Below are 19920 nucleotides of genomic sequence, written 5' to 3'. Positions count from 1 at the left end.
ATAAATGTTGGAATAAATGAATATTATGTTGGATGTATGACAAAACCCACCAATCTTTTAATATTCAAAAAATAAAAATTACACCGCCTAATTAATCTATTTAAACCATAATTTAATTTATTTAAAAATTATAAAAATTTATATATATAATAAATTTCTACGACATAAGTTTGGTTAAGGCAGTTGATATGTCAAATCATATATAAAAAAATGTAGAATAAATGTCAAAGTATACACGTTACTTATAATATTAAATTTAGTATATAGTTTTTAATTTGAATTTAATATTAGAAGCTATTAAAATTAACCAAATATAATAAAGGAAAATGGTTCCAAGTGGGGTTAAGATAATGTTTGACCTTATGGATTAGGTTAATGTAAAATAATTATGATTTATTATTTATAATGACATGTTACGTGTAATTTCTTAAAAATTATTCAGGAGTTTATTGTACTAAATAAATAAATTAATTAATTAAAAAAAAAAAAAAAAAAAAAAAAAAAAAAAAAAAAAAAAAAAAAAAGTCTACTTTGCATGTGGTATTTGTGTCAGGGACTGTATATGAAATTCCAAGAAATTTGTGGGAACATGTATAATTAAACAATGTCATTAATTGCAATTTGGCCCACTTTCTATGGGTGAAAAGATAATTCAGCTTTTGTGTGGGACAATTTTGGGAACCTAAAAAGATTAAATACTATTTAATTACTTTTTTTAATTTAATTTTAGACTCTTCATTTATTTTATTTACCTTTTAAATAAAAGTTTATTTCTTTTTGTTAATATCGAGTTATACTAGTGTATGATTATACGTCATGTAAGGTAGAGACGGGTATTTGACTAATGGATATTTCAAAAGTCAAGAGACCAAATTGAGACAAATTTAAGAGTCGGGAACCAAAATAATATTTAAACCTGTTTAATTTTGGTTAAATTACAAGGTTTATCCATCACGGTAAATTTTAAGTTAAAAAACGTTGAAGGGGTGCTTAAAACCTTCGATTTTATATCTAATAAATTAATAATTTTCTTAAAGTAACATATTTTTTTTTTTGGATTTTGTGTTTTACGTAAATGATTTTTTTGAAAAGAAAAATATTAAATATTTTTATATAAAAATTTTATAATTACTTTTAATTATTCAAAATTTAAAAAAGTATTTTTAATTGATCGAAAGAGCTTTGTTTTTTTAATTTAAGATATAATAAATGAGAGAAAAATCAATTTATTTCACTAAAAAAAAACTATGTAATTACGTAATTATTTTAATTAATGGGAGTATTTGTTTTAATTTTCTGAAGTTATTTAATTATATGATAGTTTTTTTAAGTTTTTAATATTTGTGAAAAATAAAAGAAAAAAATTAAGGACACGTGTAGGATTATAATTTGAAGGTTTGTAAGAATGGAGGAGTCCTCGGAAGACGTGAGGGTTTGTAAGGTGGTCAGAGGTGGGCCCCACGACAGCTTGCTATTTTCATAAAAAGAAAAAAAAGAAGAGGCAGGGGGGAGCGGCGCGTAGCTGGATAACACGTCATCAACTCTGGTGGGCCCCACATCGTTTGTCTCTGTTGCTATTTAATTTTAGAGAGAGAAAGGCGGCCCCACCTCACTTTACTACGCGACAAATGTCCAATCCTTGTAATTTCGCGGTACGTAAAAAAAAAAAAACCTCTTTCCCCTTTTTACCCCTCTTCCAGCTGTGAAATTATCTTTTTGCCCCTATGTCCTTGCCGTTCCAAACAAAAATAAATAATAAATTAATTATTAATTTCGTTTTCATCTACTTTATGAATATTTTACTTCAACAAGTGTTTTTTTAGTGTAATAATTTTAGAGAAAAAATCATTTAAAAAATGATATTTGTCATAGATCAATATTATTATTATTATTCTCTTTAAATTATGTTTTTGGTAACATTTTTATTTTGTCCAATTATTATATATTTTTAAGATTTTTTATTAATCACTTTAAAATTATTTTTGGATAATCAAATATCGGGTACTGAGCTAGTTCCTTCGTGCTAGTCAGCATTCTCGATAAACATCTCTATCTATATAGGAAATTTTTTCTTTTAATAATTTAAGATCATTGAATAAATTATACTACTACACAATTATCCAAAATAAACTATTATTCAATTTATTAAAGGTGTTTTGTAATAATGAAATGGTAATAATTAATTCATTTATTTTAGTATTTTTTGGTTGGTAAATATTTTAATTATTATTTTTTTTAAGATTCTATAAAAATAATTATTGGAGAAAGAAAATAAAAATACTGAAAAGAAGACGAGAAACATGAAAGGATGTTATGACAAAAGATTTGAAGGAAGGGGAGGCGATCACTTTATGGCATAATCACAAGGGTTTTATTCTTTTTATGCATAATTTTAATTCATTTTTTATTTAGAAAATAGAAATTAAATATGAATTTCTCCCATAAATAACTTTAGTTGGACCAAATCCAATCAAAAACATACCAATAAACAAATACATAACTAAGGATGATATGGAGACATGGAATAAAATTTAGTGGTTAATGTCTTTGGTTTAGTACTACGTTGTCTAACCTAATGTTTCGAAAGAAAAATATGACAAATGTATCGAACTTTCAACCCGTGTTTCATATCTACACTATCAGTTTTTAACAATATAATTAAATTAAAAGTACTAAGCTAAAAGTCCTATGTTCAAATCGTGTAATGCCATTAAGGGTTTCTGTGGGTTTGAACAGTTACAAAAGATATATGAGCCAAACACCAAGCGGTGTAACAGCGAGGAGGCTGAGTGTCACGGTCATGCTCGTCCAAGGCGTGTTGCTCATGGCCGCATGCCCATGACAAGCCCAACCCTTTATGTATTTTCATATTCTAGTGTTTACTTTTGTATTTCTAAGTCTGTTAGACATAAAATGCCTTCGAATGTACTATAGGGGGATACGACTAGTTGTCAACTTCTCTCTACCCAAGGTTATATATGTGAGCCGTTGTTATTTCTCTATTGCTTTTATTTCTCTATTGCTTGCTTATATAACGTCTCTTTCAAAAATCTCTCTCTACTCTCGTTTTCTAAAACCTTCTCTTAAAACCGAGGCCAGAGGCTCGAGCATACGTCGCTTGGCTGTAGGCGACGCAAGAACGAATTGGCTTAGCTCACTTGTCGTTGGAAAGTGAGTGCGGCACAATCGCAAGTCCGCTGCCATCAAAAGTGCGATTGTGACACTGAGCTCCAAAGGGGGTGAACACGAGGTGGTGTATCAACAATTGGGGAGGAGAACAAATAGGGGGTGAATTGTGAGATCCTACATCGATTAGGGAGGAGAACGAAACATTATTTATAAGGGTGTGGAAACCTCTCTTAAGTTTTACAAATCTTGAAGGGAAGCCCAAGAAAGAAAGCTCAAAGAAGATAATATCCGTTAGTGATGAGCCATTACATCAGAAGACGAAAGAAATGGAATGAAAACAACTTAAACAAAACATGAACAAAACATGTTTTTCTCAACAAAAAATGAGGACATTTTTGTAGTTACCTGTGCTCATGGTCAAAGGAAGAAATGAGGTCAGCTTTCTGAACGCAGCCTTTAATGTCAAACAATGAAGAACAAATGTAGTCCACTCACACCATACCATCTCCAAATCATACAGCTCTGCTGCTCACCTGATTGCTGCATATTGGAAGTGGGTTCCATTAGAGAGCACTCCTAAAAAGGATGGGAGTAACAGCAAATGGATGGACCTACTTGGCTAACATCACTATCCTTGTTTCTCTTTTCTGGCTGCATTACCCTACACAATCTCAGTGCTCACTGCTGCAGGAACCACAAACCAGGTTTATCTAACCATAAATGAAATGAAATCCAGGATTACCAAGGCTAATTACTCTGTAATACAACCAATATAGCATCCCTCCACACTTTCAAACGGCTTAAACAATGATCTATAGACAAGATTACAATACCCCACAACAGAAACATAGTTAACTCCAGTCAAAGGGTGACCATCATTTAGCTGGTTTTATGACTATAAGAGGACACAGTATGATACAGAACGGCCTTTGGAAATATGTATGGAATGAGGATTGTTGTTAGGATTGATCTGCCCCACCACTGTTCTGTGAACGAAAACTTTCCTGCATTTTAATCTTCTCTAACAAGAACTGTTTCTCTGCTTCGGCCTCTTTTAACCGCTGTTTCAGGTAACTACTAGCATAATCTTCTTCAGATTTTTCAGATTTGGAGAGAGCAATCAACTGGAGCCTTTCAGCCTCTCGTTTTGCCTCATTTGCCTTAAGTTGGAACATGTCAGCTTCTGCAAGTTTAAGCCTCACAATCTTCTCTAGCTCTTCAATTTGTAGCTTCTTTCTCTGTTTCTCTAGCTTTAATTCCGCTGCTTCCCTGGTCTTGTCCTCAACCTCATGCTCGAATGCCTCGACATCCATTCGTGCCTTTTTGTATCTCCTCTCCTTCTCATCAGCCACCATTTCCATTTTTATTATGGCCTCTTGTACCACATCGGCGATGCGGGTGCAAGCCTCCTGTGGGGCTATCAGTCGTCCTCCTTCCCCATTTTCAATGCTTCTTGGAGAATCTAACTCAAGTTCTTCATAAAGAGAAACAAGAAGCAGAGGTATTTCATTAAAATAAAATATGGGAAAAACATGTAGTTCGAGCTCGGCATAATGCAATTAAGCTCCTTTTCATCAATTTTATAGCAATATGAGTAGCTTTTCTACATGAATAGGATCAGATATCATCCACTATTACAGTTTAGTTTACCAATGACTCCTCAAATCATGATTGAACAATAATGGATCTAAAAAGGCATACCCAGTATAAGATAGCACAATCAAAAATATATGCCTATAAGAGCCTATTTTGATTAGTAAATACATTTGGTTGTTGGCTCCTTATGCAGAAAACCCTTTTTTTTTTCCTACCTTGTGAACCTCAGAGAGAGAATTGGACACAACCAATGTCTATAGAAAAGTGTCGGAAGTGATTTGATTTTCCTACTCTCTAAACCACACCTTTCACCACTATAATATCATCAAGCAAATAAAGATGAAGTTTCTAACTTTTTCATGAACAATTTTAAGAGCTGTTCTGTTTCTTATAAGTTAAAGATATGAGGAAAATCATAATACACCAGTAGTAAATAAGACCAACTGATCAAGAAATGAGTATAAGTTTATATACAAACGAATAGTTCTTTACCTTGGAAAAACCCCAATATAGTTCTGCATGCCATTGAAGAGTCCATAACCCCGGTTTTCATTTTTTCTTTGAGATCTTCACACTTCCAGAAAAGCCTCAGCCCTCTATTGTACTCACTTCCACAAAATATTCTACTAACATAGTCGAGTTCCCTTGTCAAAGCCTCCAGGTCCCAGGCAGGTGCACAGTGCTGGAAAACATCCTTAACCCAACCCAGCAGCTCTGACGTTCTATTGCAGGCTTGGCACCTGAAAAGCATTTCAGTTTCCCCCGGTCCACTCTTAACAGATGAACCCATGCAAATTTGTCCGTCACGAATGGCGCAATCCGTGTGAGTCCAGTGAGAGCACAGATCACAGCCAATCCAACGACAGGTATTTACTTCAAAATCGAACTTATTGCATATTACACACATGCAAAGATTGCAAAAACCATTTCTGTTGGAGCATAGTTCACATGTACAGTCATCAGCTGGCAGCTGATTCTGGCATGCTATATTCCTGCACCTCTTGTACACAAAGATCTCAATTAGAGTAGACTGTGGGAGGGTAACATTCGGGTGCAAGAATGCCTGAATTCCAGTATTTATTGCAACAAGGATTTCAAGTTGCACCCGATTGGCTATAAGTAAAGTCTTAGCTGTTAAATCAGTTCTATTTTGAACAAGCTTCTGCAAAATGAAAATCTCCTCTCTCTGCTGGGAACCACCATTACCATCAAGGATAACTCGAAGCCCAGATTTCAACTCTTCAAGAAACTCATCTGACAAATGATGCATCTTTTCGGAGATTAAATCGACTCTCTCCCTTGCAATATCCCGCAGGGATATCTTATCAGCACTAGAAAGACGGCGAACAACTGAATGTTCAGCATTATCATTATCTGTCTTCCCACTTTCCATCTTCTTTGCCAACATGGCTTCAACATTAGGCCATGTTTCCCGAGAACTGGCACTTTCTGTAGGGGACTCCCGAACTTGACCAGAATTTGATCTTGGTTCCTCTTGAGGTAAGTGTGCATCTGATGGCACCAGGGAAAACGAGGTTTGCAGTGTGCCTGACTGTGATTGCTGACGCGGAAGCATAATTTGTTCTGCAAGATTTTGCTGGGTGTAAGAACCAAAGATTGAGCGCATGAATGAATTGTAATTAGACAAAAAGAAATATCTGTCTGTCTACTTCTAGCTAATAACCAAAAGAGTGCATAATGTATGAAAACTGCAGGCGAGGGAAGAAGTCAAGCATGAAAGTTAGAGACAGGCACAATTCCTTTAGAGAAACGATTTGGTTCACAACAGTTATTCAGAAAAAAGAAAGATGGACTTCTTAATAAGTCATAGGCCAGTAAGTTTCCAGGATAAATATCAAATCCAGATATTATGCAATTAAGTGACTTCAACAAGGGATGGAAGCTCAAAATACACCTTGAACGAACAAACAAACAAAAGCATGCCCTTCTGCTTTTATATCACAAAGAAACAAAAAGACCTTGTTCGGAATTATTCAGCTTCGATCACAAAGCAATTTCCGATGGAAACATGAACACTGTTTTCAACAAAAATGAAAATGAAAACCCAATGATATTATATTGTCTCCTTTGAGCATAAGCTCTCGTGATTTTGCTTTTGGTTTCCCCAAAATGCCTAATACTATTTGAGATGGTGTTCCTCACTTATAAACTCACGATCTTCCTCTTAATTAGCCAATGTGAGACTACTCCTCTCAATAATCCTCAACAATCCTCTTCTCGAACAAAGTACACCATAGAGCCTCCTCTAAGCCCTCCTTCTCTGGAAGTCTCGAACAACCTCCCTTTAATTGATACTCAACTCCTTCTCTGGAGCCTTCGAACAAAATACACCCTTTGTTCGACACTTGAGTCACTTTTACTACACCTTTGAGGCTCACAACTTTTTTGTTCGATACGTAAGGATTCAATTGACATTGGCATGGCTAAATTAAGGACATGACTCTGTTACCATGTTAATATTTGCTAAAACCACCACACGTAAAGGGCGGTGAAAATTTTCTATTCATAATCATTTACATAATCAAATAAGATCAAATATATTACAAGAAAATGGAAAGGGCAGAGTAAATGGATAGAAGTCAAATATGATACATACATACATCCTAATTGAAGGCTAAGTATCCTCTAGCATCACTCAAATCCTGTTTGCAAATCAAAACGTCAACAGATCATATGCCACCAAGCGACAGCGGACAAATCTAAGCTACGCAATGGATTTAATTGCATCGAGGTTAAAAAAGAAAGGGAGCAAGAAAAGTTAACAGGGCAAAAAGGGACAGAAAGCAAAAAATAAAAGGGCATACACAGACAAATCTTTCGTCCGGCCGATAATTAGATACTCATAAAACACCGAGAATTCTGAAATATAGCTCTAAAGAAACTACCTACCTGGGGTAATAACCAGCAGGAGCAGAAGCACTCGGGAGCTCAGAGGTTGAGTAGTGATTTCGACCGCGCCGTCTCCAACTGGCCAGAAAAGAAGAGGAGGAAGAAGAAATGAAGATGAGAGAGTTCAGGTGGTGGTGACCATTGAAGACGAAAGCAAAGAAGGCGAAGACGGCCGATGATCCGATCGACAAAAGAGAAAAAACTGGAGATTCCAAATGAATTAATTCTCATTTCATTTCATTTCTGTACCCCACGCCATAGGAACCATAGTCCACGCTCTTCACCAATGGAACCCAAAGTCAACACCCATGCCTTGGGTTTGACTCCTTCAACATGAATAATCAATTGCACAAACGTGACGCCTCGTCGCTAATTTCACGGCGTTAAATTCCTTCAAATAAATAAATATATAAATATATATATTTGACAAAATATATTCTCTCCAGAATAATGTGATATTTTAATCATTTTATTTTTACATCATTCACTTTTGCACAAACGAGACCCCACCGCTAGCAAATATTCTCCATTTTAGCTCATTATGTATCGCCGATAGCCTCACGGTTTTAAAAAGCGTACATTAAGGAGAATTTTTCACACCCTTCTAAACAATGTTTCATTTCCTTCTCCTTTCACACCCTTCTAAACAATGTTTCGTTTCCTTCTCCTTTCACACCCTTCTAAACAATGTTTCGTTTCCTTCTCCTTTCACACCCTTCTAAACAATGTTTCGTTTCCTTCTCCTTTCACACCCTTCTAAACAATGTTTCGTTTCCTTCTCCTTTCACACCCTTCTAAACAATGTTTCGTTTCCTTCTCCTTTCACACCCTTCTAAACAATGTTTCGTTTCCTTCTCCTTTCACACCCTTCTAAACAATGTTTCGTTTCCTTCTCCTTTCACACCCTTCTAAACAATGTTTCGTTTCCTTCTCCTTTCACACCCTTCTAAACAATGTTTCGTTTCCTTCTCCTTTCACACCCTTCTAAACAATGTTTCATTTCCTTCTCCTTTCACACCCTTCTAAACAATGTTTCATTTCCTTCTCCAACCAATGTGGGATCTCACAATCCATCTCCCTTGGAGGCCAACGTCCTCGCTAGCACACCACTTGGTGTCTAGCTCTGATACCATTTATAACCGCTCAAGTCCACCACTAGCAAATATTGTCCAGTATGGCACGTTAAGTATCGCCATCAGTCTCACGATTTTAAAACACGTCTGCTACGGAGAGGTTTTCACACCCTTATAAACAAATGCTTCATTTCTCTCCCCAACCGATGTGGTATCTTACCTAACATATTTGAATCAAACGAGCATTAAAACTTCAGTCTGACCAGGACTCACTTTTGGCTGCCAGCTTCCACTGGTTCAACTATTTCTGCTTCTAATGGCTGCGATTGAGGCGCAGACCACTTGCCGGAAAGTGCCATACCCATCATCTCATATATCTTACCCTCAAGCTGGGCCGGATTTTCAGGCTGCACCAACAAGGGAGAGTACGGTGGTTTAGTTCAAGCCATAGCGTATTTGAGACGAATGAACACAGATTTGTTTCCAAAATACAACCATAGGAATGCAATATGATATCCATACAGCACACAGGGAGTTTACCGTAAAGCCACTCGAAACTAAGCTGCATCATACAGAAGATCAATGGCTCTCAAAGCATCTTCATCGTTGGGGTTACTCTTGTATGCAGCCTGTGGAAATTTGCATATACATCAATTTACAAGCATCGGCAGAAGAAAGTATAAATGTACTTATGCTCTTTACATACATCCAGGTTTTTAATGATTTGATGCTCAGGGTTCACTTCAAACACCCTTCTACTTCTCATGAAGTCCAAACTAGAGGCATCACCAACAGTTTGTGCCTTCATCAACCTTGAAAAGGAAAAAAAAAGTGATACCCAACACTTTAGTATACATCATTTGGATCGATTGAGAGAGACCGTAACTTACCTCTCCATGTTGGCCGACCACCCATGTTAGAAATCACGACTCTCCACAATGGTATGATACAAAGCTTATGCTTAAAGTGGACAATATCAGTGGAGAATCATGATTTCTAACATGGTATCAGAGTCATGCCCTAAACTTAGTCATGTCAATAGAATCCTCAAATATCGAATAAAGAATTGTGAGTCTCGAAGGTGTAGTCAAAAGTGACTAAAGTGTCGAACAAAGGGTGTACTTTGTTCACCCTTTGTTCGAGGGCTCCAGAGAAAGGAATCGAGCCTCGATTAAAGGGAGGCTATTCGAGAGCTCCATAAGCCTCAAGAGAGGCTTATAGTGTACTTTGTTCGAGGGGAGGATTGTTGAGGATTATTGGGAGTGAATCCCACATTGGCTAATTTAGGTAATGATCATGGGTTTATAAGTGAGGAATTTTATCTCCATTGGGATGAGGTCTTTTTGGGAGAAGCCCAAAACAAAGCCACGAGAGCTTATGCTCAAAGTGGACAATACTATACCATTGTGGAGAGTCGTGATTTCTAACCCAACCAAACTTTCCAGCGACAAGACCTCATCCCAATGGAGAGTCGTGATATCTGAACATTGGCAACTTTGTCTCCCAAGCGTTTCTTAATCCAATCACAAGTTTGGCCCAACTCTTATTTTATTTCTTTCTCTTTCTCTTCATTCTTATCACCTAAAACACATAGCAATTACTGTTTCCTTTTTTGTAATTTCACAAAGTAGATCAATAATGAAGGCAGAGGGTCATCCTATAATTCTGGAAACTAATGACCTCGACCCGAATCACTTGAAATCATCAGCATTGTCACAGGTAAAACTAACATTTAAAGTACAGAAAGGATGTTTCATTTAGGTAAGTTTTACCAATTCTCCATCAAAATCATCTGAAATAAACACCCTTTTCACGTAAAGCCTAATGTTTTTAGTTCTTGGGATTGATGAGGTCATCCTTCCCCGTGGGAGTGTTAAAGATCATGTATTTGTTTAGATTGCTGTCAGTTAGTATCTAATTAAATCTCAGTTAGGAGTTAGATCTAGTTTTTTATTTGATTGAGTTTTGATTTGATTAGATTTTATTTTGATTTGTTTACTGGTTTGTTACCGGATTTTCTCCAGATTTTTAGGTAGATTTTCTGAATATCTTTTGTATTCTCTGTATAAATATGGAGCATTCTTGCTCTTCATAATTCAATCTTCTCATTAATCATTCAATAACTCTCTTTCACTAACAGGGAGAAACAGCTGGAACATAAAGTATTGACCTGAATTCTACTTCACCCTGAAAATTCAGTCAAATATTAGCTCCACGAAAATGAAATAAGAAGTAGAGAGCATTCATTGAAAGTAGGAGTCTTATCATTTAGGTAAATTAGCCAATAAATCCAAATATCTGGATGAATTCTTATCATTTTGATAAATTAGTTGAATTTGTAGGTTCATTTTGAATGGAAGAATTAGTTGACAGGATGGTCATCCTCATTCTCCCAGGATTTCAAGCAGACAAAAGAGGTCTCAGATATGCACGATCAGATGAAAGTGGACTATGGAGGAGGAAAAGAAGGCATACCTCCGTTGTAAAATGAGATGATGCTAATGGATCCAAGTACTCATTGAAAGTTTTTCTGTAGAATTCATTGTACTCCTCTGTGGAGACTTCCTTCGGGTTCCGAAGCTACAAATACATATAGGAATAGCACCCTTTAGTTGCTTAGAAGTAACAGCGATTTAACAACAAAACAGGAAAGTAAAGGAGTTGTGAGCTCACCCATATTGGTTGGGTCTCATTAGTGAGCTCCCAGTCCCAGTACTTCTCCACAACAGTCTTTGTTTTCATCTTCTTCTTCTGTAAAGAAAAATCATTAATTAGATTACAATTAATAGATTCTGTTGAGTAAGCTGTCATCCCATAGTTTCCCTATAGAGTGTTGGAGAAGTGAGGATGGAAGAAGACAGACAGACTACTCTGGGCAATAGTAGCAAGGCAGTCAACAAGTTCTTGCCTAGTCATACCTATGCCAGTATCACTGCATAGAGATAGAACACAGGCTGCAAATGTTGCAGCATTGTCGGTATGGAGGAGGAGGGGGGATGCAAAATAGCAGAACCCTTACGTTATGCTTATAATCCCATTATCTTTATCACTATGGATACATATGTGAAAATCAATTGCTTCCTTCAAAAGTCCAGGGTCTGTCACACTCAGAAAGCGCAGTTTATCCAAAGCATCACTTGCATGCTGTGAAGGTTGAATTGGCAGAAACCAATATTCAATTTAGGTATCAAAAGGTAAGCTTCTAGAAAAAGAAACGAGCCAAACATTGATAATAAATAACCTCTTTGTTGCTGTACAAGCTGTTAACAATGAGGTCCATGAGACGACTCACCTGGCACGAAAAAGAAACACGAATATAAAAGGTGATCGGTGAATTTAAACATTAAGATTTTAGTTCCAAATTAGTATATAGTTTCTTATTCAAAGGAACATGCCTCTGCTTGATACTCGTACTTCTCGACTGGAGGAGTAGCCGATGCATCAGATGCTGTGGCAGTTGATTCAAATCGGTGGGTCAAGGAAAAAGTATGTTTTATCCAAATGTCCAGACGCTAGCAATGGGTACCGTCTGACTTTACCATCAATCTCGCCCACCTGAAAATTGTCAAGCATATGTGATTATCCATTCCATATTTCAGAAAATCAACAATCCAGCAGAGTAGTTCAACACCAAAACAGAGAAGCACAAAGCTAAACTTTCAACATAAACCACCATAATAATGCAACAAGGAGACCTTCAAAGTCTAAAACATGCCAATCTGCGACCAAGGAGCATAAAACCGATTTTGATCGGTTAGGAATCATGAACCTCCACAATGGTATGATGTTGTCCACTTTGAGCATTGGCTCTCATGGCTTTGCTCTTGGTTCTCTCAAAAGACCTCATACCAATAGAGATGTATTCCTTACTTATAAACCCATGATCGGGACCATCTCCTAACAATCCTCGACGTGACCGTCAAATATGAACAATCCAACGAGATATCTTAATCTCGAATGGGTGCAGAGAGACCTTCCAAGCACGAAAACAATACTGAATTAAATGAAATAGTACCCGATAAAACTTACCCATTTACGGAATACTTTACTTCTATCTAAACGCCAAAAAGTTGATCATAGATACTAAGCTATTCATCAACATCAACGATTCAAAATATATCATTAAACCAAAGAGAGATAAAAAAAGAAACAACCAAGGCACAAAACATTCAACTCAGGTCATACAAACTATCAACATNACTATGGAGGAGGAAAAGAAGGCATACCTCCGTTGTAAAATGAGATGATGCTAATGGATCCAAGTACTCATTGAAAGTTTTTCTGTAGAATTCATTGTACTCCTCTGTGGAGACTTCCTTCGGGTTCCGAAGCTACAAATACATATAGGAATAGCACCCTTTAGTTGCTTAGAAGTAACAGCGATTTAACAACAAAACAGGAAAGTAAAGGAGTTGTGAGCTCACCCATATTGGTTGGGTCTCATTAGTGAGCTCCCAGTCCCAGTACTTCTCCACAACAGTCTTTGTTTTCATCTTCTTCTTCTGTAAAGAAAAATCATTAATTAGATTACAATTAATAGATTCTGTTGAGTAAGCTGTCATCCCATAGTTTCCCTATAGAGTGTTGGAGAAGTGAGGATGGAAGAAGACAGACAGACTACTCTGGGCAATAGTAGCAAGGCAGTCAACAAGTTCTTGCCTAGTCATACCTATGCCAGTATCACTGCATAGAGATAGAACACAGGCTGCAAATGTTGCAGCATTGTCGGTATGGAGGAGGAGGGGGGATGCAAAATAGCAGAACCCTTACGTTATGCTTATAATCCCATTATCTTTATCACTATGGATACATATGTGAAAATCAATTGCTTCCTTCAAAAGTCCAGGGTCTGTCACACTCAGAAAGCGCAGTTTATCCAAAGCATCACTTGCATGCTGTGAAGGTTGAATTGGCAGAAACCAATATTCAATTTAGGTATCAAAAGGTAAGCTTCTAGAAAAAGAAACGAGCCAAACATTGATAATAAATAACCTCTTTGTTGCTGTACAAGCTGTTAACAATGAGGTCCATGAGACGACTCACCTGGCACGAAAAAGAAACACGAATATAAAAGGTGATCGGTGAATTTAAACATTAAGATTTTAGTTCCAAATTAGTATATAGTTTCTTATTCAAAGGAACATGCCTCTGCTTGATACTCGTACTTCTCGACTGGAGGAGTAGCCGATGCATCAGATGCTGTGGCAGTTGATTCAAATCGGTGGGTCAAGGAAAAAGTATGTTTTATCCAAATGTCCAGACGCTAGCAATGGGTACCGTCTGACTTTACCATCAATCTCGCCCACCTGAAAATTGTCAAGCATATGTGATTATCCATTCCATATTTCAGAAAATCAACAATCCAGCAGAGTAGTTCAACACCAAAACAGAGAAGCACAAAGCTAAACTTTCAACATAAACCACCATAATAATGCAACAAGGAGACCTTCAAAGTCTAAAACATGCCAATCTGCGACCAAGGAGCATAAAACCGATTTTGATCGGTTAGGAATCATGAACCTCCACAATGGTATGATGTTGTCCACTTTGAGCATTGGCTCTCATGGCTTTGCTCTTGGTTCTCTCAAAAGACCTCATACCAATAGAGATGTATTCCTTACTTATAAACCCATGATCGGGACCATCTCCTAACAATCCTCGACGTGACCGTCAAATATGAACAATCCAACGAGATATCTTAATCTCGAATGGGTGCAGAGAGACCTTCCAAGCACGAAAACAATACTGAATTAAATGAAATAGTACCCGATAAAACTTACCCATTTACGGAATACTTTACTTCTATCTAAACGCCAAAAAGTTGATCATAGATACTAAGCTATTCATCAACATCAACGATTCAAAATATATCATTAAACCAAAGAGAGATAAAAAAAGAAACAACCAAGGCACAAAACATTCAACTCAGGTCATACAAACTATCAACATTTCAATTAATTATACCCATTTCAGAACACTCCCACACAGAAGTACTCCATCATCAAAGAAGTTTGACACAGACAGAAGTTTTCACGTTTTGGACAAAGAACACAGACCGTATGGGTAAGGTCTGAGGCATGGGTGGCCGGAGCTAAAGCGGAGGCAGCATACGGTGGTAGAGCTCCACCAGTGCCAAGAATAGCAGAGACAGCGCGTCTGGAGAGCTTGTGCATATTGTAGAAGCTCGAATGAAGTGAAGGAAAGCATTGAAATCACGGAATAACTCACAGAGGGGAAGGCGGGAAGGGCTTTAGTAGGGTTTACGGATAATTTTGGTCCACGTATTTTTAACCATGTTTAATTAATTAATGTCATTATATTTAATTAACAATTTAATTAGTTATCGAGTATTTAATTATAATCATGTTGATTTCATACAAACATAATTAAGCTTTGAATAACCTTAAAAAAATGCATTTTTTATAAACTTTGATTTATATACCATAATACAAAAATAATATATGAATAAACTGATATCACTGACTATATCAACAACTCACATCGACTAATTTAAGGAATGTTCATGAGTTTATAATCAAATAATACTCTCTCTATCGGTACAGAACTTTTGGGGAAGTTCAAAGCAAAGCCACGAGAGGTTATGTTCAAAGTTGATAATATCATACCATTTGTAGAGAGTCGTGTTCGCTAACATGGTATCAGAGCCATGCCCTAAACTTAGTCGTAGATTGGTAAATCCTCAAATGTCGAACAAAGAACTCCAAATATCGATTAATTTTTGTGGAAAGTCGTGTTCATCTAACAAAGGTGCACCTTCGTATCGCAATTAATAGTTTTCACTTTTAAGAAATGATAAATAGTTAATGTGACCATATCACAAAGAATACCCAAAAATATTTGGGTCATAATCTAAATTTCAAACAAATTTGGAAGAATTTCTTAATTAAAAAAATATATAAAATGTTATTTTGTAAAATATATATATATATAGATGAATTTTGGTTTGAGGTGGAATTAATTATTAGATAGAAAATAATAATAATTTAAAAATTAAAAACTTTTATTTAAAATTCTTTATTATTTTAATAGCTGTTGTGGATGGGGAACGACAAAGTCACGTGATAAAACTGAAAATAGAAGGCTCAGATGTTCAATCTCGAAAAATAAAATTTCCGGAAATAAAGAGGGCACAATTCTAAATAAGCCTTAAATCAGGGGTCCAATTTTAAATAATGATTTTCATTATTATTATACTTTTAAACGCATGCGACGGTCGTGGACACGTGCCGCACATGCACCTCCATGGTGCTAATTAGTCGGTGTCCGGCGACGGTACGGTCAATCACTCGCCGCCGACCTTCCCTCTACCGTTAAGATCTTCCATATCATCCCCGGCATCCTTATCCGACGGTTCATATTCTTTTCTGCTTTCATGGGATAAATAATAATAATAATAATAATAATAATAATATATTTGCCACGTGCCGTGGACCCCATTGACACGCATCCACATATGATTTATTTCCATGTTTAAATATGATTTCCTTACGTAATCAATCAATATTTCTACTTTTGATCCACAATGTCATCATTATATAATTAATAAATAACATTAAAAAAAAAAAACACAACCATTTCTTTATTATACTTAATCATTTATTTTCCTTCCATTTTAAATCATTTCCACGTATTATTGAAATTATTCGAATATTCTTTTACCAATTAATCGATCAGAAAAAATAATTATTAGTTTGAGATTTCAAATATTTCGAAGTTTGGTAACAGACATATTTTTAAAATCACGAGGCTGATGGTGATACTTAACTACTTGTTAGTAGTGAGACAATGATTAGGGCAGGATTAGACACTCTCCATAATAGTAGATGCGTTTTAAAATCATGAGGCTAACAACGATACGTAACAGGCTAAGATAGACAATATATGTTAACAATTGTTACAAATGGTATTAGAGTCATACACCAGGTGAGGACGTTGGACTTCCTTTCTGTAGTAGATGCGTTTTAAAACCATGAGATTGACGGTGATACGTAATCAACTAAAACAGATAACATCTATTTGTATAAGCTTAGTCATGTTTGTATGCATTCTACTAGGTCATGTTGTCGAGTAGTGGCGGGCGAGGAGATGAACAGGGCAGGGACGAGGAATAGGGAATCACAAGGACCTAACATAGACTCTCGAAAAAGGGTAGAATGGGTTCTCGATGAGGAAGCGGCAACTCGAGAAGAACTACTTGTAGGTGGGGCTTGCTGGGGGACGAAGAGGAATTCCACCAGATAGCCATCTATGGATCAAACTTTGCTCCATCAAGACCTAAAGGTTTGATAGAAGGGTCGGTATAAATGAGCTCTGAATTTATGAAATTATACGTATAAAGAAATTTGAAAAAGGAAAAATAAAGTGAAACGGTCTAAATTATTGAGCATGATTTTATTCCTTTTCTTTTATATAAACTTGACGTGACATAAAGAAAACGAAATATGCAAAATTATTATTATTATAATTTATTTAAAAACCCAATTATGAATGAAATAATTAAGAAAAATAATAGTAATAATAGTCAACGGGAGTGAGGTAATTCAAAGAAGACGCGTGTACTACACGAGAAGTGTAGAGCGCGTGTGGAAGGGAGTTAGAGACAGTAAGGCAAAGCATGTAATACAACTGCGAGGAGAAGAGAGGAATGGAACTGAAAGAGAGAGAGAGAGAGAGAGAATTGAAGAGAGAAAGAGGAAATCATCAAATGATCAAAAGCCTCTCAACGCTCTCTTTCATTGATTTCACTTTTCCATCTCTCGTGCGCCACTTCTGTTATGGATCAAATGTAGAGAAATTTTCGTGACCTAGATTTTTCATTTCAGGAACAAGAAGAACAAGAAGGAGAAATTCAACTTCTGTCTGGTTAGCTTCCTCAATTTCTACTTTATATGTCTTCGTTTTCTTTTTAGTTTTCTGTGAACTGAATTTTGTCTTTGAAATCGTGATGAGAATTTTTGTTCTTGACTTCGTGAATTTAGGTTCTCTGAAACTCGGGAGGACCTGATAGGGAGATGAACAAGGATCAGCGACCGGAACCTCTTGATTTCTTCATTTGGACTGTTGAGGTATCTCCTAATCCTCTCGCATCTGATACATCGTCGTTGATTTTGGATCTTTTGTGCAAAGATCTTAAACTGCAATTCTTTGTTGTTTGGGATTCTACTTGAAAATCTGAACGGTTATGCGTTAAGAGTGTTGGTATGGGGAGTTTGAAATTGATGGATACTGTAACCTTCCTCATTGATTGCTTATTCAAGTATTTGATCGTGATTCAGTGATACCTTCTTTTTTCTTTATTTGTGATCTTTAATTTTTTTGATTACTGGATCAATGAGATTTGGTTATTGTGTAATTTTTTTCCAACTCTGTTTGTTAAGATTACGGAATTAGTGTTTTGTTAGCAACTGAAAACTTTTCAAAGTAGTTGTAGATAGTGAAATGAAATAATTGAATTTATCGTCAGTCAGTGATATTTTCCTTCCCATTTGGAATTTTGGACTTTTCCTTGTTATAGCTCTTTCCTCTTCATTTCTTTTCTCTTTCTAGCTTTGAACTTAACAGCTAGCTTGAACTCTCCTAAATTTATTTCTCAGAAATTTTGAGTATAAGAAATTATGTTTGATGGAACTAAAGAAATTGGCAATGTCATACTGTTTCTATGTTCTTCGTTCTCAGCATGCTTCTGGCTGTCACATAGTTTATTAGCTTCTTGGAGTGCAAAACTTTGTGAACATATCTTTCCAAACTGCACCCGTTCGTCCAAGTTGGAGTGTTTATGTGTTACCATTTGGACTATACATCATATCACATTTCTCTGGATAAAATTTTAACTGTGAATTTAATGAAATTTGATTTATAATATGCCTCCTGCATGCCGATTATAACGTTTTTTTTTTTGTTTTTTTTCCAGGATGTTGGTTTGTGGTTGGAAGAAATAAGTCTTGGAAGCTATCGCCAGATTTTTAAAGAAAATGGGGTCAATGGGGAGTATCTTGAAGGCATGTCAATGTTCACAACTGAACAGATTCTAAGGTTTATCAGACGATGCCATATGAAATGGGGAGACTTCATTACACTTTGTAAGGAACTCCGACGAATTAAAGGTCTGTTTGCGAGGCAACTTTTCTTATCTTTTTCAATCTTTTTTAGGGAAAAACAATACAGGGTTGTCTTGCTACTACTTCCATTTCAGAAACTCCTGATATGATTATAATGAATTAAATTAAAAAAAAAAAACTAAATGCACCAAATCTTAGCTAAATGCAAGCGAATGGGTATATTTTACAGTGGAGTTAGAGTTAGCCTTTTTCTGAAACCTTCTTCAATGTCTCTTACCTTTTTTTTTTTTTGTTTTTTTTCCCTCCTTTTGAAGCAGTCTGTGTTTGTCTTTAAAAGTTTGGAGGTCTAGAGTCAACTATTTAACTCCTCGTTTGATTCATTTGCAACCTCCCGTGCTGTCATTAGCATGTTTCTGATAGCGATAGTCGAGAAATTGATGCACGCACCCAATGTTATGCTAAGAGGGGGTTTGAGGGTACTTTTGAGGGTAGGCACCCTCCACCTTTTTGTTCCTTTAAATCGCATCTTTGGGGGAGAAACTTAGCTTTTATTGAGAGAAACGAAAATGAAAGAATGTACAAGGGCATATAAGAAGACGAGCCTGTGAAAAAGGAGTTCAAACGTTAACTAAATAAACAGACCCCAAACCAAAGCAGTAGTCTATTTTAAGTATTTTTAGAAATTTCAAAATCACATTTAATTTTTTTTTTTTGAATTCCAAGGAGTGCATGCTTTAACTATGCTTTTGAAACATTAAAATTTTCAGAATCACCATTTCAAAAACAACCTACCCTAACTATGTACATGTCTGCTTTTCCAGTTAACATTAAGATCATGCTGTTTATTGTTTAAGTTATATACTTCCAGTGGCTTGCTTGAAAGGGGAGCAAAAGGTACGTCGACCATGGTGGGCACCGTCGTGCCTCTCTATGGTGTTTCTCAAGATGGCTAAGCGTAACAGACAATGTCGAGTTGTTTCCTTGAAGCTGGAACCATAGAAACAAGATCATCTTATTTGTACGCCCTCATGTATTTCCTTTTATGCGTGAAGAATATAAAGGTAGGGAAGAAACATATTAGTTTACCTTTTCTAAAAAAATTGAATCAGTCGATATTGCTTTCCCCCCCCCCC

General features: G+C 36.1%; 2 protein-coding genes and 1 pseudogene across 3 annotated transcripts; 1 reads left to right on the top strand and 2 right to left on the bottom strand.

Moving 5' to 3' along the window:
- Window positions 1-3818: 3818 nt before the first annotated feature.
- Window positions 3819-7886, bottom strand: LOC111776945 (OBERON-like protein). 2 transcript variants are annotated; one of them, XM_023656367.1, is made up of 3 exons: window positions 7636-7886; window positions 5218-6322; window positions 3819-4603 (listed from the first exon to the last, which is right to left on the bottom strand). In XM_023656367.1, exons 2-3 carry the CDS (start codon window positions 6299-6301, stop codon window positions 4089-4091), a joined length of 1599 nt encoding a protein of 532 aa, XP_023512135.1. In that variant the 5' UTR covers window positions 6302-6322; window positions 7636-7886; the 3' UTR covers window positions 3819-4088. The 2 variants fall into 2 exon arrangements, with proteins under 2 accessions (XP_023512135.1, XP_023512134.1); XM_023656366.1 differs by having other exon boundaries at window positions 5218-6309; window positions 7636-7884.
- LOC111777038 lies at window positions 7636-14915 on the bottom strand (annotated as a pseudogene).
- Window positions 14916-17374: 2459 nt separating this feature from the next.
- On the top strand, window positions 17375-19914 carry LOC111776944. The gene is made up of 4 exons (XM_023656365.1): window positions 17375-17591; window positions 17708-17794; window positions 18640-18832; window positions 19656-19914. Exons 2-4 carry the CDS (start codon window positions 17741-17743, stop codon window positions 19784-19786), a joined length of 378 nt encoding a protein of 125 aa, XP_023512133.1. The 5' UTR covers window positions 17375-17591; window positions 17708-17740; the 3' UTR covers window positions 19787-19914.
- Window positions 19915-19920: the final 6 nt, after the last annotated feature.

This window comes from Cucurbita pepo, chromosome LG16 (genome assembly GCF_002806865.2).
Source record: "Cucurbita pepo subsp. pepo cultivar mu-cu-16 chromosome LG16, ASM280686v2, whole genome shotgun sequence".
In the NCBI taxonomy this organism is placed as follows: domain Eukaryota; kingdom Viridiplantae; phylum Streptophyta; class Magnoliopsida; order Cucurbitales; family Cucurbitaceae; genus Cucurbita; species Cucurbita pepo.
This window is presented reverse-complemented; position numbering and strand designations above follow the sequence as displayed.

Coding starts and splice junctions, on each gene's coding strand:
- LOC111776945 (XM_023656367.1), bottom strand. CDS start 6,301: ATGCTTCCGCGTCAGCAATCACAGTCAGGCACACTGCAAACCTCGTTT. Junction 4,604..5,217: donor TATATTGGGGTTTTTCCAAG/GTAAAGAACTAT, acceptor CTCTTTATGAAG/AACTTGAGTTAGATTCTCCA.
- LOC111776944 (XM_023656365.1), top strand. CDS start 17,741: ATGAACAAGGATCAGCGACCGGAACCTCTTGATTTCTTCATTTGGACT. Junction 17,795..18,639: donor TCTTCATTTGGACTGTTGAG/GTATCTCCTAAT, acceptor TTTTTTTTCCAG/GATGTTGGTTTGTGGTTGGA. Junction 18,833..19,655: donor GGAACTCCGACGAATTAAAG/GTCTGTTTGCGA, acceptor ATATACTTCCAG/TGGCTTGCTTGAAAGGGGAG.